Consider the following 15901-nt stretch of genomic DNA (forward strand, 5'->3'; position numbering starts at 1 on the left):
TTGTTCATTTGTTGTTCCCTTACTATGCTACTTAATATTCCATATATGCATTTTTAAAAAAAATATTGTGGTGGTGACACCTGCACACATAGATAAATCAGCTAAATCCCATATATGCCACAAAAATCAGTGACGAGTTGATAAAACCTTTTTGCAAAAACGTTTTATCTTTGTTTATAGATTATAAATTTCAAATAATAGAATATTCTGTTCTATGCTATTACACTATCTTTAAGTTTACTTGAAACATAATCTATAAATATACAGTTTAATAAGAGTAAGGAGGAAAATTAGAACTTTCTGTTTACATTTTTGAGTTTTATTGATACATGATTTAACACATTGAATTGCACATATTTAAAGTTGGTGGGTGACTGGTTATATATATGTCTGTGAAATCATTATCACTCAAGATAATAAACATACCTAACATGGAAGTGTTTTCATGCCCATTGGTCATCTACTATCTTGCCTGCAAATTGTTTTCTTTTTTTAATTTTTAATTTTTAACTTGATTGATTGGTTTCTGGGCCACACCTAACAGAGCGCAGGTGTCACTCCTGGCTCTGCACTCAGGAATTACCCCTGGCAGCCTGGCAGGGTGGGAGACCATCTGGGATGCCTCTGTGCTATCTCTTCTCGTTTTTGTTTTGTTTTGTTTTGTTTTGTTTTGTTTTTGGGGCCACACCCGGCGACGCTCAAGGGTTACTCCTGACTATCTGCTCAGAAATAGTTCCTGGCAGGCACGGGGACCATATGGGACACAGGGATTGGAACCAACCACTTTAGGTACTGGATCAGTTGCTTGCAAGGCAAACGGGCTGTGCTATCTCTCTGGCCCCAATTGTTTTAAATTAGAAAATTTTGAGGGAAAATATTAATAGGCCTTTCAAATATAAAATTATTTTATCATAAGAATATTGGCTTTATGTTTGAAAGTACTGTAGTATAAATAATGTTTTGTCTTAGATTAATTCTTTGGGTTTTTTTAAATTTGTCAAATTACTTTCCAGTACTCTTATCTAATTTGTATTGTTTTCAGTATTAGTATACTCTTTTAGCATAATTGTTTTGGTTTGGGGCCACATCCCAGCTGTGCTCAGGTGCTTTATTCTGATTCTGTGCTCAGGAATTAACTCCCGGATGGTGGTACTTAGAGAATATATGGCGTGCTGGGATTATATCAATTTAGCTGCCTGCAAGGCAAGTACCTTTGCTTCAGTGCTGTTTCTTCAGTGCCTTGGCATAATCTTTACCAGTGTTACCAGTCTTTACTTATGAAAGTATTTTTCATGAGAGCAACATCCTGACTACAGACCTTAATGCTCTGGTTTCCAGAAATGTTTTGCGAGTGCACTGCTTATCTTCATGTCTCCAAATAGAAATGTTATCAACAATATTTTAGAGACTCTCACTATAGGATTTCAGACAAGTCTTGTTTGAAAGTCTTAAAAACTCTTTTCTTCAGTTCATTTATTTTTAAGTCTGGAATTAATTTTTCTCATAGGCCCTATTTGAAAACATTGCTGTGAAACACAGTATTATATAAACTATCTGGAAAAGAAACTAACCTAGGAACACGAAGGAAGATGATATTTAGTTTGGAGTTCCTAATTTTGTTTTCAGCAAGCTAATGTTTTACTGGAAATGTCAGCTATTTGCAGGAAAGACTTATTATCTCTGCATGTATTGATTTTTTTTTATTTTTATTTTTTTTTTTGGGCCACACCCGGTAACGCTCAGGGGTTACTCCTGGCTATGTGCTCAGAAGTTGCTCCTGGCTTGGGGGACCATATGGGACACCGGGGGATCGAACCGCGGTCCGTCCAAGGCTAGCGCAGGCAAGGCAGGCACCTTACCTTTAGCGCCACCGCCCGGGCCCGATTTTTTTTTTTTTAATTAATTTTTTTGAAGCATTAAGATTATACTAGGGATTCGGTCACTTAAAAGTTCTCAGACACTGCCACAGAACTGAGCACATTTGTGTATGATATCCATGAATTTAAAATCTTTAAGAGCAAAGACAATATCTCTTTTTGATTAAAAACGTAAATTTACTGTTTTATCACCCAATAGCTATGTTCTTTATATCCTTTATCTTCCAACCCATAAGTCATCCCGGTTGTCACAAGTCACTTTATATGTTTCATCAAAGGAAGGAAGTAAGATTGGAGTTATAATCCTATAATGAATACTTAAGATTTCCTGCTTTAAGACAGTTGTTACAAAAGTAGGGTCAGAACTATGGCTGAAAAGTATGGAACCAAATATCTGGCATGTGTGAAGCACTGACTTCAATCTTTACAGTCACATGTGCTATCCCCACCCTTCATCCCAGTGGGGTATGACCCTAATAAACCAAACGTAATACCTCTGAGGCAAGTGTCTAAAAATTTCCTGTCTTAAATATGTAGGAAGGAAAGCAGGGAGGGACAGAGAGTTCTAGAAGAGTCAATAAAAATCTTAGCTGTCTGTTTTATTGGTCTGTCCTGGGTATTGCTGAGTACTGAAACATTTTCTGGTGCTTCTATTCTGTGATGGGAACAAAACAAGACTCATACATTGTCTGATTAAAAATTAGTCATTTTAGGACCAGAGAGATAGCATGGAGGTAGGGCATTTGCCTTGTATGCAGAAGGATGATAGTTCGAATCCCAGCATCCCATATGGTCTCCCAAGGCCTGCCAGGAGTGATTTCTGAGCGTAGAGCCAGGGGTAACCCCTGAGCACTGCTGGGTGATGGGACCCAAAAACCAAAAAAAAGTCATTTTAAATTTAAAACATCAGCACTAATTCAGAGGGACAACAGTTTAGAAGTATTGTTTAAAGATTGATTGTGTTTCACTGATGAGAGATTCTGTGAGTTGGTTTGACTTGGCTTCTGCCCAGTAATATTCATTATACTTGTGTATAATATTCATTATACTTGTGTGTAAGAAAGACAATCCCTGAGAGCTCTATAGTAAGGGCATTTTTGTAATTGACCCATACTTCTTTGTAGAATGGCTACAGGAAGGGTGAAACACTGGCTGCACATCTCACCATGTTTTTTTCCTGTCACTATGCAGAGACATAACTTACTAAGGAGCTCTAGTTGCTATTTTCCCCTCTTTACCAGAACAATGTGATTTAGCATCAAGTTCATGAACTAAGAAAAGCAGTTGGACAGTATGCCGATATCTTTCCACCCAATGTATCTTATTACTTTTAACGGCCTGTTAAAACCATACTTTTATTTTTACCTTTCAAATATGAATTGCCATCAGCAAGCTTAGCCAATGAAACGGATTACTTATGGTAACTGTTAGTAGTTATACACTCCAAATCCTCAGCAGAGCTTTCCCAAAGGACAGTCGGTGTCTTTCAAAATCCTATTACAAGATTTTATTTGCAGGTGCCCTGAACAGAAGGCTGAAAGGCTCCATGTTTTATTGCTACCCAACTTCATCAGGTCTGCTCAGTCTGTTGAAAATTGTGGCAAAAATGATACACATCAGCTCCTTTATTCTTTTGTTGCTATTCTGTGCAAATAAAAGCATATTGGGGAATTTAATGAAGCAGTATGTCCTTGGAGAAAGCTTTGACGATTTGGAGAGTAAGACTATTTGCCTTTGATACTGAAGGTTTTTGTGTAAAACAGATTGGCATGAGCAAAATGAAGTCTTCAAAGTTACATCATTGTTTGTCACATGTGTACTTAGTGTCACACAAATGTCTATTGTGGCAATAACAGTGGCCTTGGCTATGCATTCAGTGATCTTCTTACAATGGGAATAAATTCAGATAAAACTGGTATAAAAGGAAAAAAAATATCATGAGTTAAAAATGCATTTAATAAACACAGATAACACTGCATAGGTTTCTTTAAATGTGGTCAGAACATTTAAAATACATTAGGCAAAAATTATCTGACATAAAATAAAGTTTTAAATATTTATGTCATTTATTAAGTATTGAACTAAAAATGAAAAAGGCCTGTGATGGTTTCCCCTCATGGTCCTGGGTCTGACTGGGATCTGCAGTGCAGTCAGAAAAAATGATCAGAATTCAGGGCTGGAGCACATTGTATACAGTAACCTTGGACTTGATGATCCCTATATTCTGTGGAGCAATAAGCACTGTATGGAGCACTGTAGGAGTAGCCCTCAGGCACCCTAGGTGGTTGCTCAAAGATAAAGATTTAAAAACAACATTTAAATGCTGTTTTCTATTGAATGAAAAACACTTTTATACCTTTGTAAAAAACAAAAAACAAAAAAAGCAAGTTCTTCTGTCAAAGGCTTAATGCCAAAGAGTAGTGAGGAGAGTGAAACCAGTTAGTGGAGTTACTGAAAACTGTTCTGGTATCTTTACTCAGAAAGGACATACTGCTTACGTTTAAGAAAAACTTGGGGGTAGTGCAGAGATTGATTTTTGATAAACCAGCAAGTACTTCTAAAGGATCTGTACTGGAAGTCTGTGCTGTGTGAGAAGTCACATCTCAGCTCGCATGTTTTGTAGACATGACCTGTAATAATGGAAAGTATGAAAACTAAGACTCATTGTCAGAATAACCCCTGCCCTTACGGACTTTTCCTATAGTGGGAAGAAAGGCAAACTTAAGTACCATGATACTGTAAGTGATGCCAAAATATAGAAGTGTTGAAGTATTGCAGAAATAGATATGGGAAACTGAAAGCAAATGTTTGTGAGATCTGTTGAGATTACCTCATAAACTTCTGAAGCAAACACTGTAAAAAATGTTCTTTCAGTGTCTAAAATAGAATGTATTTGGTGCCCAAAACATGGTAAAAATTCTTACTTGGTATGATGAGAAAATATATTGACTGCCAGATAAGAGTTATTTCACTTTAAAGCATTTGGTAGTAAACAGAACAGTGAACTGGTTTAAAACAAAAAGTCAGCCATTTCTAACTTTTGCATCAGTAAGTTTTTTTTAAATAAACATTCGAAAGATTTTTATGGCTAGTATGTCTAGTAAGAAAGAGACTTTCTTTCTGGGAAAATTAGAAGGGAAATATCTTCCTTTGTCTAGTAAAATACTAGAGTATTTTATTTATTTATTTATTTATTTTATTTAGAGTATTTATTTTCATAATGCTCTTGATGAGATTCCAATTAATACTGAATTAAGTCTTACTTGCTCACAGAAAGCTAGATTTGCTGCACTATGGAATTTCTAATAACTGACAATAAGTTTCCTTACTTATTTTTTCATAATAAGTTAGAGAATAGTATTCTATATTTAAAGTAATGATAGATGACAGCTTGGGTACCTGTTCCAAAGAAATAGAAGTAGTATACAAGTAGTGTTAATCTTGTAAATAAAGGACAAGCCATCAAGCTTGTCAATTCTAAAGCCATCAATTCTAACTGACCCAACAATTCACAATGATAACGCTGCACATACTTTTCTTTTTTGGAGGGTGGTGGTGGCGTACCTGTGCATTCATTTTTTTTAAATCTAGATTTCAAAAACAAATCTAGATTTCATAAATTATAATTTATAAATAATTCTATTAGAACTGAAGCTGAGAAACTTAGCAGAACCAATATTATTCTTAGGGCAAAGAACATAGTGAAAGGGACTGGAATGTTGCTTTGTGGGCAGGAGACTGGGTTTAACTTTTGGCATCATTGTCACCAATGGTGACTCCTATTAGGGTCACTAATAGGATTGACCCCTGAGCACCAACCCAGCAGTGGCTACTGAGCATGGCAAATGTGGCACGCACTTGGGTTTGTGCACGCATGCGCGCGCGCGCACACACACACACACACACACACTCACAAACACACACACAGATAATCTTTAGAAGGTCACTGCTATAGGCCAGCAATAAAGAAGGCTAAATTGGTAAGCCAGGGATCCCAATAAGCTGAAGCTTATCCTTGATGCCAAGCATTCAAATGCTGACCTTCATATGTGCTAGATATTAATGCTATCTTTCCCAGATTCTAGTAAAAAGCCAATTATGGCCATGAAGGTCGTATGGAACAGCCAGAGATTAAGTTATACTGTTATAATATTACAGTAAAATCTTTTGGCATGCTTTGTACCTCCTTATTATTTATGAGACAGACATACAGAAAATAAGTAATGAATTAATGAAGGCTGTCTGTCATTAGATATCAGCTAGCTCTCTTTTTCACTTCCTTGATTTCCAACCCTATCTGCCTCCACATTTGAGACCGACATGACTGTTTTATCTATGAATTGTCCTTAGTACCTCTCCTTTCATATCTTCCTAATCCTTCCCACTTTTCCTGCTTTTGTGAATAAAAGCCACATCTTATCTATCTTGGCACATCTTGCTTGCCCAATTTGTGCTAATACCCTCCAGTATATCTTATTTGACCTAATTGGTTATAACATAACACAGATCCTTTCTGTGTTACTATCATCTACAAATACATTTAGCTAAACTTTAAGCCAGGAAATTTTTTTTAGGTCCTAAGGAGATTGATAACCCTTTTTAGAGCAGATCCAGTTCACCAGAAGGCAACAGGTTTTAGCTAGTTTTCAAGACTCAGTATGTAATCTGAGACATACTATATGTTATAGCAAAATTGCTGCAGATTTTGACAATTTCTTGTTTTGCAAAATTGTGCTATGACCATTATATGAAGCTTTATAAAAGATACAGGTGCTATGATTATATGATGGTAATGATTATGTGATGAAAATGGTAGTTGGTTACTCTTAGACTTCTTTAAGAGCTGAGAGAAGCACTTTGGTTTAACATTTATGGTGGGGAAAATGTAAGACAAAATGTTAAAACATGTATTAGTGGTTCTTGTCTGACTTTAATGTTATGAATATAATTACAAGCAAGAGTAAGATACAGCTGGGGTCTGCACCATTCCCATTGGGGCTCAGAGGCTACTTTTGGGGACTCTCTGTTACCAGGGATCAAACCTAGAGCTCCTGCCTGCAAAGCTAGCACCATTGAACTCTCTTTCTCCTGTCCATGACTTAATATTGTATATCTTTTCTTACAGCTGCATAGTATTGCATAGTGTGTTTGTATACAACTTCTTTCCCTCCCTCTCACCCTCCTTCCTGCCTCCCTTTCTCCCTCCTTACCTCCTTTCCTTCCTTCCTTCCTTCCTTCCTTCCTTCCTTCCTTCCTTCCTTCCTTCCTTCCTTCCTTCCTTCCTTCCTTCCTTCCTTCCTTCCTTCCTTCCTTCCTTCCTTCCTTCCTTCCTTCCTTCCTTCCCTCCCTCCCTCCTTCCTTCCCTCCCTCCCTCCTTCCTTCCTCCCTCCTTCCTTCCTCCCTCCCTCTCCCCTCCCTCTCTCCCTCCCCTCCCTCTCTCCGTCCCCCCATCCCTCCTTCCCTCCCATGGGTGGTTGTTCATAATAGTCCCCCCCACAGATATAGTTACTTATGAGTTTTAGTCATGCAATGTACAATATCCTTTACCAGTGCGTGGTAACACAAATGTCCCCAGTTTCCTCCCTCCCCCCCTCTCCTTTAAAACACTGCGGTTTGTATTGTTAGTGAGGGATATCATGGTCATCACTTTATCTCTTTTCAACACCCAGTTCTTGTCCTGAGTAATCATTTTTAGCTATTATTGTCATATACAGCAGTCCCATCTCTACCCTAACAACACTCCCCTGCTATTTGTGGGAAGCTTCCTACCATGGCCTGGTCTTCTTGACCATTATCTCTATTGTCTTTGGTACTATGATCATACTATCTTTTTTCCCCCTTATATCCCACAGATGAGTGAGATCATTCTATGTCCCTCTCCTCTGACTCATTTTGCTTAACATAATACATATCCACTATATCCATCCAGGTATAAAAAAATTTCATGACTTCCTTTTTTCTAACAGTATTCCATTGTATAGATATATCACAGTTTCTTTATCCACTTACCTTTTCTCAGGCATTTTGAACACCACACTTTCTTGCTCCATTCATCTGTGGTTAGGCATTTGGGTTGTTTCCTTATCTTGGCTATTGTACAAAGTGCTATGATGAACATAGGGGTTGTGTATGTGTATGTGTGTACATATAGATACTTTCAAATGAATTTTTTGTGTGTGTGTTGTACAAAGTGCTATGATGAACATAGGTGTGTGTGTATACTTTCAAATGAATTTTGTGTGTGTGTTAGAGATAATTGTCAAGAAATGGTATCACTGGGTGTGTAACTGTTCTATTCTTACTTGTTTATTTTAGAGATCTCTGAATTACTCGGAGATTGAATCAGATAACATCTCCATCAATAGTTAATGAAGGTCCCTTTCTCACCATAACCTTACCAACACTATTTCCAGATTTTTTGATGAATACCCTTTTCAGTGTTATAAGAGATCTCATTTGTTTTAAATTTTTCTAATCATAAGTGATGAGGAGGGCTTTTTCATAGCCTTAATGGCCACCCATATGTTTCTTGGGGAGAAGAGTTTATTCATTTTTCTGTCACCATTTTTTAATGAGTTTACTGCATTCTTTTGTTATTGAGCTGTGTGAGTGCTTTATAGATCTTGGATATACTTATCCACAGTCTCTCCTCTCTCCACCTTCATCCCTAGTGAAAGGTCTCCATTATTTTATCCAGAAGTAACCCACAGTAAGTTGAAGATTTGTTGTTGGTTTTGTTTTGTGACAACATCCTGCCATGTTCAGGAACTTGAACAGATGATGCCAAGGTTTTGAACTGGGGTCAGTGATATGCAGAGCAAGAAAATCCTGTGCTGTCTCTTCCCTGAATTCATTGTTGATATGTAGAATCTTTGTTTTTCTTATGTTGTTGATGAAACTTTAAGCATTAACAATATTGGTTTGAGGTTTAAAAAACTCCCAAATAATTAAGAAAATATTTGTGTAAATAAAGGAGCTGCTCAATCTGATTCCCTTTTTTTTTTTTTTTTTTTTTTTGTGGTTTTTGGGTCACACCCGGCAGTGCTCAGGGGTTACTCCTGCTCCAGGCTCAGAAATTGCTCCTGGCAGGCACGGGGGACCATATGGGACACTGGGATTCGAACCGATGACCTTTTGCTTGAAAGGCAAACGCCTTACCTCCATGCTATCTCTCCGGCCCCTGATTCCCTTTTTGTTACCATACATACCATTAGTTAAGATAAAAGTATTTTTGGGCCGAAGAGAAAGCATGGATGTAAGGCGTTTTTGCCTTGCATGCAGAAGGATGGTGGTTAGAATCCCTGCATCCCATATGGTCCTCCCAGCCTGCCAGGAGTGATTTCTGAGCATAGAGCCAGTAGTAACCGCTGAGCGCTGCTAGGTGTGACCCCAAAACAAACAAACAAACAAACAAAAACAAAAATAAAAAAGATAAAAGTATTTTAAGGTGGTGATTGTGCTAGGAAATCACTTAAGTATAATGAATTTCAAAGGGGCATACATAGTCTGAATTTGTGAGAAATTTTACTTTTATGAGTGTTAATCAAGATTGAAATTAGTTAATTGGAAGAAACATTATTTAGACTGAGCAACTTGTCTTCCAAAACACAGACCACAACATAAGCTTTCTTATTGGAGCAACAAAGATCAAATTATTTTTGCCCCCCCACCCCCAGCCATTACAACACCTTTTCACAGAACTGTATTCCTGGTTATAGATTTTTTTTTTAGGGTTGGAAGGAACCTAACTGATACAATCTACCCCCCTCCTGCTGTCTAGAGAGATGCAATTTATCCAGTCATGTAGTATCTAGTGATAGCAGGGGAGATATCAGTCCTTTATCCTTTTTACTGGAGTGTTTACATTCCTCTGGAAAAAACTGCCTACTCTCTCCTTTTAATGCTACATTCTTGGGTATGTTTTTTTCCATGACTAACTAGTGGCCTTTTGTTTTCTTGTGTGGGTGTTTGGGAGCAAAGCTTTCAGCAGTGATTGGCTTTTGTTGTTGAACAGTTGAGAAAAGGCATTTATCTAGTTAGCATTCTTTTTTCTTTTTTCTTTTCCCTAGTTCTCAGGATTCTTTTGTCTGTCCAACCCTCCTCCCTCCCTTTCTTCTTTCTTTCCTTCCCGTTTTCTTCCCTTTCTTTTCTCTTTCCTTCTTCCTTTCCTCCCTTCTGCCTCCGCTTCTCCTTCCCCTTCCCCTTTGCTTTTGTTTTAAGCCTAGCAACTGTATTGCCACTAGCTACGTCCCCCAAATACATCTCACTTTCATCAGATTGTCCAAGGGAACATAGTTACAGATGAATTGTTTAAGGGTAGGCTGTGACTCATGGTTTGATGCATACACCTCACTTGTGAGAGACTCTGAGTTCCATCCCTAGTACCATAAAAACAACAAAATAATTTTAGAAGAATAAGTAAATCAGACTGAAGCTTTGCTTCAAATACTGATTATACCAGAGAGCCCCCTCACTGCCAGTTCTCTTTTGCTTCTACAATTTCTTCCTGAAAAGACTTACCAGATTGAGGCTGGAGCAGTAGTATAGGCAAGATGGCATTTGCAGCATACCCAAGTTGGATTCCTTACATCCCATAGGGTTCCCTGACACCACCAGGAGTAATCTCAGATCTTCCTGGGATAGCTTCCTGGATTTAGTTCTGGGAACCCCTGGAAACTCCAACTTTATAATTTTTATTTTTTTAGCATGCTTATTTTTTTTTAAATCATTTTTAATTTTAATCAAAGTGGATTACAAATCTTTCACAGTAATATTTTAGGTACATAGTGATATTGAATCAGGGGCGTTCCCACCACCAATGTTGTCCTCCCTCCACCCTTATTCTCAGCATGCATCCAATATTCTTCTCTTTTACCCCCCACCCTGGGCAGCTGGTATAAGTGGTCCTCTCTGTGTCTAGTATGTTGTAATTTGGATATTGATTCTGTTGTCATTGGCTTTGGATTTGGTGTTTAATATGACCCCCGATGGGGGACTCCCGACCCACGGGGGTGTGAGAATGAGGATCACGAAGTAATTCGTGGGTCATGAGCGGGATCCAACCTGAAATGGAGGAAAGAGGCTGAGAAAGAAATTAGCTCAAGTCAAGCTAGCTGATTAAGAGCTAAGGTTTATTGAAAGGGGGCTAGTTTTTATAGATAAGCAAAATACAGAAGTAACAGTCAGTACTTTTCCATGGTGTCTATAGAAAAGTAGGGGGGTCGTACAGGACGGACTTTCCAGTTTTACAGCATACCCTTAGATCATACAGACATTCTTTCACAATGGTAGCTTAACAGGATGTGATCTATATCTTATCAACTCAGGAGGTTTATTGGAGCATCTTGTGACTATTGCTAACTGAACTATGTGGCTGTTCTTTCCTTTTGGCCCATGGGGGAAATGCCACAGTACAGCCTGTCAGGTACGCAGGCCTTTGGTTTCTTAGGCATCAGAGACTCCATTTTGTTCTCTAAGTCTTATGGCTTCCAACAGTTTGTCTGATCTTTTCTTTTTTTTTTTCCTCCTTAATGTTCATACGACTGTTTGGTCTTGGTACCCTCCTTATTTCCCCCTCCATTTGTGAGGTGGAACAAGATGGTTCAAGTTGTGTGGTTCTGTTTGAAGGAAAGAAAAAAAAAAAAGGTCCAGAGAGATAGCACAGCAGTATTTGCCTTGCAAGCAGCCTATCCAGGACCTAAGGTGGTTGGTTCGAATCCCAGCGTTTCATATGGTCCCCTGTGCCTGCCAGGAGCTATTTCTGAGCAGATAGCCAGGAGTAACCCCTGAGCACCGCCGGATGTGGTCAAAAACCAAAAACCAAAAAAAGAAAAAGAAAATGGGGCAAAAATCAAAGAAGCAAAAAATCGGAGGAGTCCTTCTAGAGGGTTTATCTATCAGTTTAAGAGAAGGAAGGGAAAAGGAAGAAAAAAGATAAAAGTTAAAAAAAAATCAAACAAACTCGAAAAGCACCATAGCAATATAGACAACACCCATACAATAACCACAGTCTTGAAATAAAAACAAAACAAAACAAAGCACAAATTAGATAGCAAACAACAACAGTAACAAAACTAAAAAAATTAATTTGTGCTTCTCTCTTTTTTTTCTTGAATAGGCACAGTAAATATTGGGGAGATTAGAAAGGGAATTCCCTTGGCCTAAGATACAGGATTTCTCTGCCCTTGAAGTATACTATCATGGGAATAACTACAGGCTCCATACATGCACTTTTACTCTCCCCTAGGTCCTTCTGTGGTGTCTGGAAACTGTCGTGGGTGATAAAATCATGTCTCTGTAGCTAGAGATCTTTGCACAGGTCAAAGGATGGAGCCAAGGATGAAGTCTTTCTTTACGATTCTCGGAGTTGTGATCCATCACTGTTGTTTTAATCAGTCTTCTGTAATTGGTGGTCTTGGTTTTTGCCCCAATCTTAGAATGAAGCCTAGGATAGAGTCTTTCATTATGTTTCCAGAAGATCTGCTTGGTTGCAGTTGTTTCAGTCAGACCTCTGGAATTAGAGATCTTGGTTGTTGTTGTTCTCATAGGCCAAGGCCTAGAATTGGGTCCTTTTTATTGGTCCCAGGATAAATTCTGCCCAGTCATGGTTGTCATAGTCTTCTGTAGCATTTCTAACCTTATAATTTAAAAACCTTTCCCATACAGTTCACAAGGCTACTTTCACTGTTCCTACTCTACTTATTCCTTGTAGGAGGGGCCCTGAGACTCAGGGACTTTTGTTTATGAGAAAACTCAGGAACTATGTTTTCAATATTTCAATTACATTTTGGTTCAAAGGAATCTGTGAGCTGACTTGGGAATCTACAATTATTTCTATAAGAAAATTATAATCCGAATTCCAATCAATAGTTTGCATATTAATTTTCAGATGCTGCAGTTTCTCTAGGAAATCTCTAAATTTAATTCAGAAACTCTTTATATTTGCAGAAAAAAATGAAAATTCAAGGATGGTGGTTTAGGTGTTGTCGCGATCTATTTGTAAAAAAATGTTTTCATTTCTTCCCCTTGCCCTGGATTTAATAGACTTAGAAGACTCTACCCCTGAGTAGGAATTCCATTTTAATGAATACATAAGAGACTAGGAACACAAGGAAAATGCTAACACTAAGACTGGAGTTGGAAGAATTATTTCATTTTATGACATCATCAGATCTTGGGACATGACTAACATGTTATATGTTTCTAACTTCTTAGAAATGGGACTGGGGGCCGGGCGGTGGCGCTAAAGGTAAGGTGCGCCTGCCTTGCTTGCGCTAGCCTTGGACGGACCGCGGTTCGATCCCCCGGTGTCCCATATGGTCCCCCAAGCCAGGAGCAACTTCTGAGCACATAGCCAGGAGTAACTCCTGAGCGTTACCGGGTGTGGCCCAAAAACCAAAAAAAAAAAAAAAAAAAAGAAATGGGACTGGGACTGGTGGGAAGTGAGCACTAATTCTTGCAAAGCTCACCATGTTCTGGGGACATAGTTTAACAAATAGCAGTTAAGCTTGCTAAATACTCTAATAAGGCTGCTAAAAAAATATTAGAATGGGAACTCTGTCCATTAGGGTGTTAGAGTTGTATCTTAAAAGATTGGTAGAACTTTGTCCTGTAAATATGGAGTTGGTAGAAATGGATGCTCGTGTGCATTCGTAATTTTAATGTTTAGCATTTTCTTTCTTTTTTCTTTGTTTTGGTTTTTGGGCCCAAACTGGAGGTGCTCAAGGCTTATTCCTGGTTCTGTGCTAAGGGATAACTCCTGTTGGACTTTGGGGTACCATAAATAGTACTAGGAATTGAACCTGGGTCTTCTGTGTGCAAGGCAAGCACCATACCCCCTGTATGCTCTTCAGCCCAAGTGTTTACCATTGTCTTATTTTTTTGTTTTTACTTAGAGCTCCAAACGAGAATGGAAGCCTCTGGAAGATCGTAGCTGCACAGATATACCATGGTTGCTGCTTTTTATCCTTTTCTGCATTGGGATGGTAAGAAAACTCTCCTAGATGATCAGAACCTGAAGTCGGGATCTAAGGGGTCCACGAGGCATTTGATTTAAAGAGGGAGGGAGCTTGTTCTTTATTTTTGACTTTCCCAACTGATCATCATAGCTGAAAAATACATTGAAGCAGATTATCTTTTTATCCATTAAAAATAAGGTCAAAATAAAGGAACAATCTAGGTCTATCACTTTGAAAGTTAGATCACTTAGAAATTTCTGTAAATTGTGATCTTGAAGGGTCATGAAGGAATGATTGCAGAGCTCTAAATAGAGGAATCAGAGAGATGACTCAATAGATTGAAGTGCATGCAGAAGCCCAAATTGTCATCCTAGTACTTAGTTTCCTAATTACTACCAGGAATGACTCCCAAGCACTAGACTGGGAGTAACATCCTCCCCACCAGCACCATGTGATGTGACCCAAAGAGCAAAATAAAAAAATAAAAGGAAATAGTCCTAAATTTTTATTGAGCCCAGTGATGGAGATCTGTTGGTGATCTCAATGAAAGTCAGTTTTTCCTCTCAGGGAGGTGGTGTTCCTTTGTCTAAAATCAGAGATTAGCTAGATGGTCTGCATAATGCCTCCATCCTGCCTTTTGGGGGAAAGTTCCTCCTGGTTGGTTGCTCACTGCTACTGCTTCCTCTGCCTCCTCTGCTGGTCCTGCTGCTTGCTGTGTCTGTGGGAATAAGTGACAGGGCTCAGATGGAAAGCGAGGGCCCAGGTTGATTTTTCAGTGAGCAGAAAGGCTAGAGAAAGGGAGTCCCTGGTGCAGTGTTGGGGGAGGTGCTTCCTCTTCATAGCACATTTTCTCTCAGATTTCCACCTGCGCTTGCTCAACTGTAGAGCCAATGGCAGTGTGCTAGGCCAGGAAGACAGATGGCAAACTGTTTGAGAACTGATGTTTCGGATTTTAAAGGACTTGGAAATCCTCATCCGGTTCATCAGTCTCACTTTAGATTCAGAACATCTACTCCTGAGATGCCAGTGGCCATCCCAAGGCTATTTTGAGGATGAGTGAGAGCTGAGAATAGAGCCCCAGTCTCTGACTCCTGGCCTGTGCGCTGGTTTCCACTGTGCTTGCCCTTTCTTGGGAACACTGTGCAGACCACATCTGTCTTAAATTCTTCAACTTAGAGCACAGCGTGTTACTTCATACAGTTTTCTTTTCACTTGTGTGTATTTGGAATTCTTTTATCCCTAGACCTCTCATGAAGATGCCATAGAAAGTCTTATTCTAGGGTTTCTCTACAACTGTGTAGGTCACTCATGCTAGTTGAGAATCACAGAACAACCCTCCTTATTCATGGCTTATTGATGTAATTTTAAGCAGAAAGTATTTCCTGAAATAAGGAAGCTTGGGGCTGGGCGGTGGCGCTAGAGGTAAGGTGCCTGCCTTGCCTGCGCTAGCCTTGGACGGACCTCGGTTCGATTCCCCCGGCGTCCCATAAGGTCCCCCAAGCCAGGAGCAACTTCTGAGCGCATAGCCAGGAGTAACCCCTGAGCGTCACTGGGTGTGGCCCAAAAACCAAAAAAAAAAAAAAATAAGGAAGCTAAAACAGTACATTTTAATGAGAAAATAAACCAGTAAAATGTTAAGTAACTAAAAAGTTCTTTTTATTTTGTACTATTTTATTTGTTTTTTTGGGCTACATCCAGCGGTGCTCAGGGGTTACACTTGTATCTGTGCTCAGAAATTGCTCCTGGCAGGCTGGGGAGAACCATATGGGATGTTGGGGATTGAACCCTGGTCTGTCCCCAGTCAGCTGTTTGCAAGGCAAATACCTTACTGTTGTGCTGTGCTGTGCCCCTACAAAGTTCTTTTTAAAGACAATTAAGGACCTGAGATATCTTTGAAAATCTGCCTCGTGACTCAGAAGTAAAGCCCGTACTCTGCATGGATGAGGCCTTTGCCATAATCTTGGGCACTGCAAAATAAAATAAAGATAATGGATATTTCAGTAGTTTCAAGCCTGGAATATTTAGAAAAAGTCAAAACGCTGACATCATAAATGAATAGTTCTAAGA

General features: G+C 39.0%; 1 protein-coding gene across 3 annotated transcripts in view; it reads left to right on the plus strand.

Annotated features, from left to right (window-relative positions):
* The window catches only part of SLC44A1 (solute carrier family 44 member 1), a 226376-nt gene that overhangs the window by 43967 nt on the left and 166508 nt on the right, over positions 1 to 15901 (plus strand). For all 3 annotated transcript variants that reach the window (XM_049770819.1, XM_049770831.1, XM_049770826.1), the window contains exon 2: positions 13772 to 13861. In XM_049770819.1, the coding sequence (XP_049626776.1) occupies positions 13772 to 13861 (90 nt within the window). The remainder of the gene's footprint in view (positions 1 to 13771; positions 13862 to 15901) is intronic.

Source organism: Suncus etruscus, chromosome 1 (assembly GCF_024139225.1).
Source record: "Suncus etruscus isolate mSunEtr1 chromosome 1, mSunEtr1.pri.cur, whole genome shotgun sequence".
Taxonomy (NCBI): Eukaryota; Metazoa; Chordata; class Mammalia; order Eulipotyphla; family Soricidae; genus Suncus; species Suncus etruscus.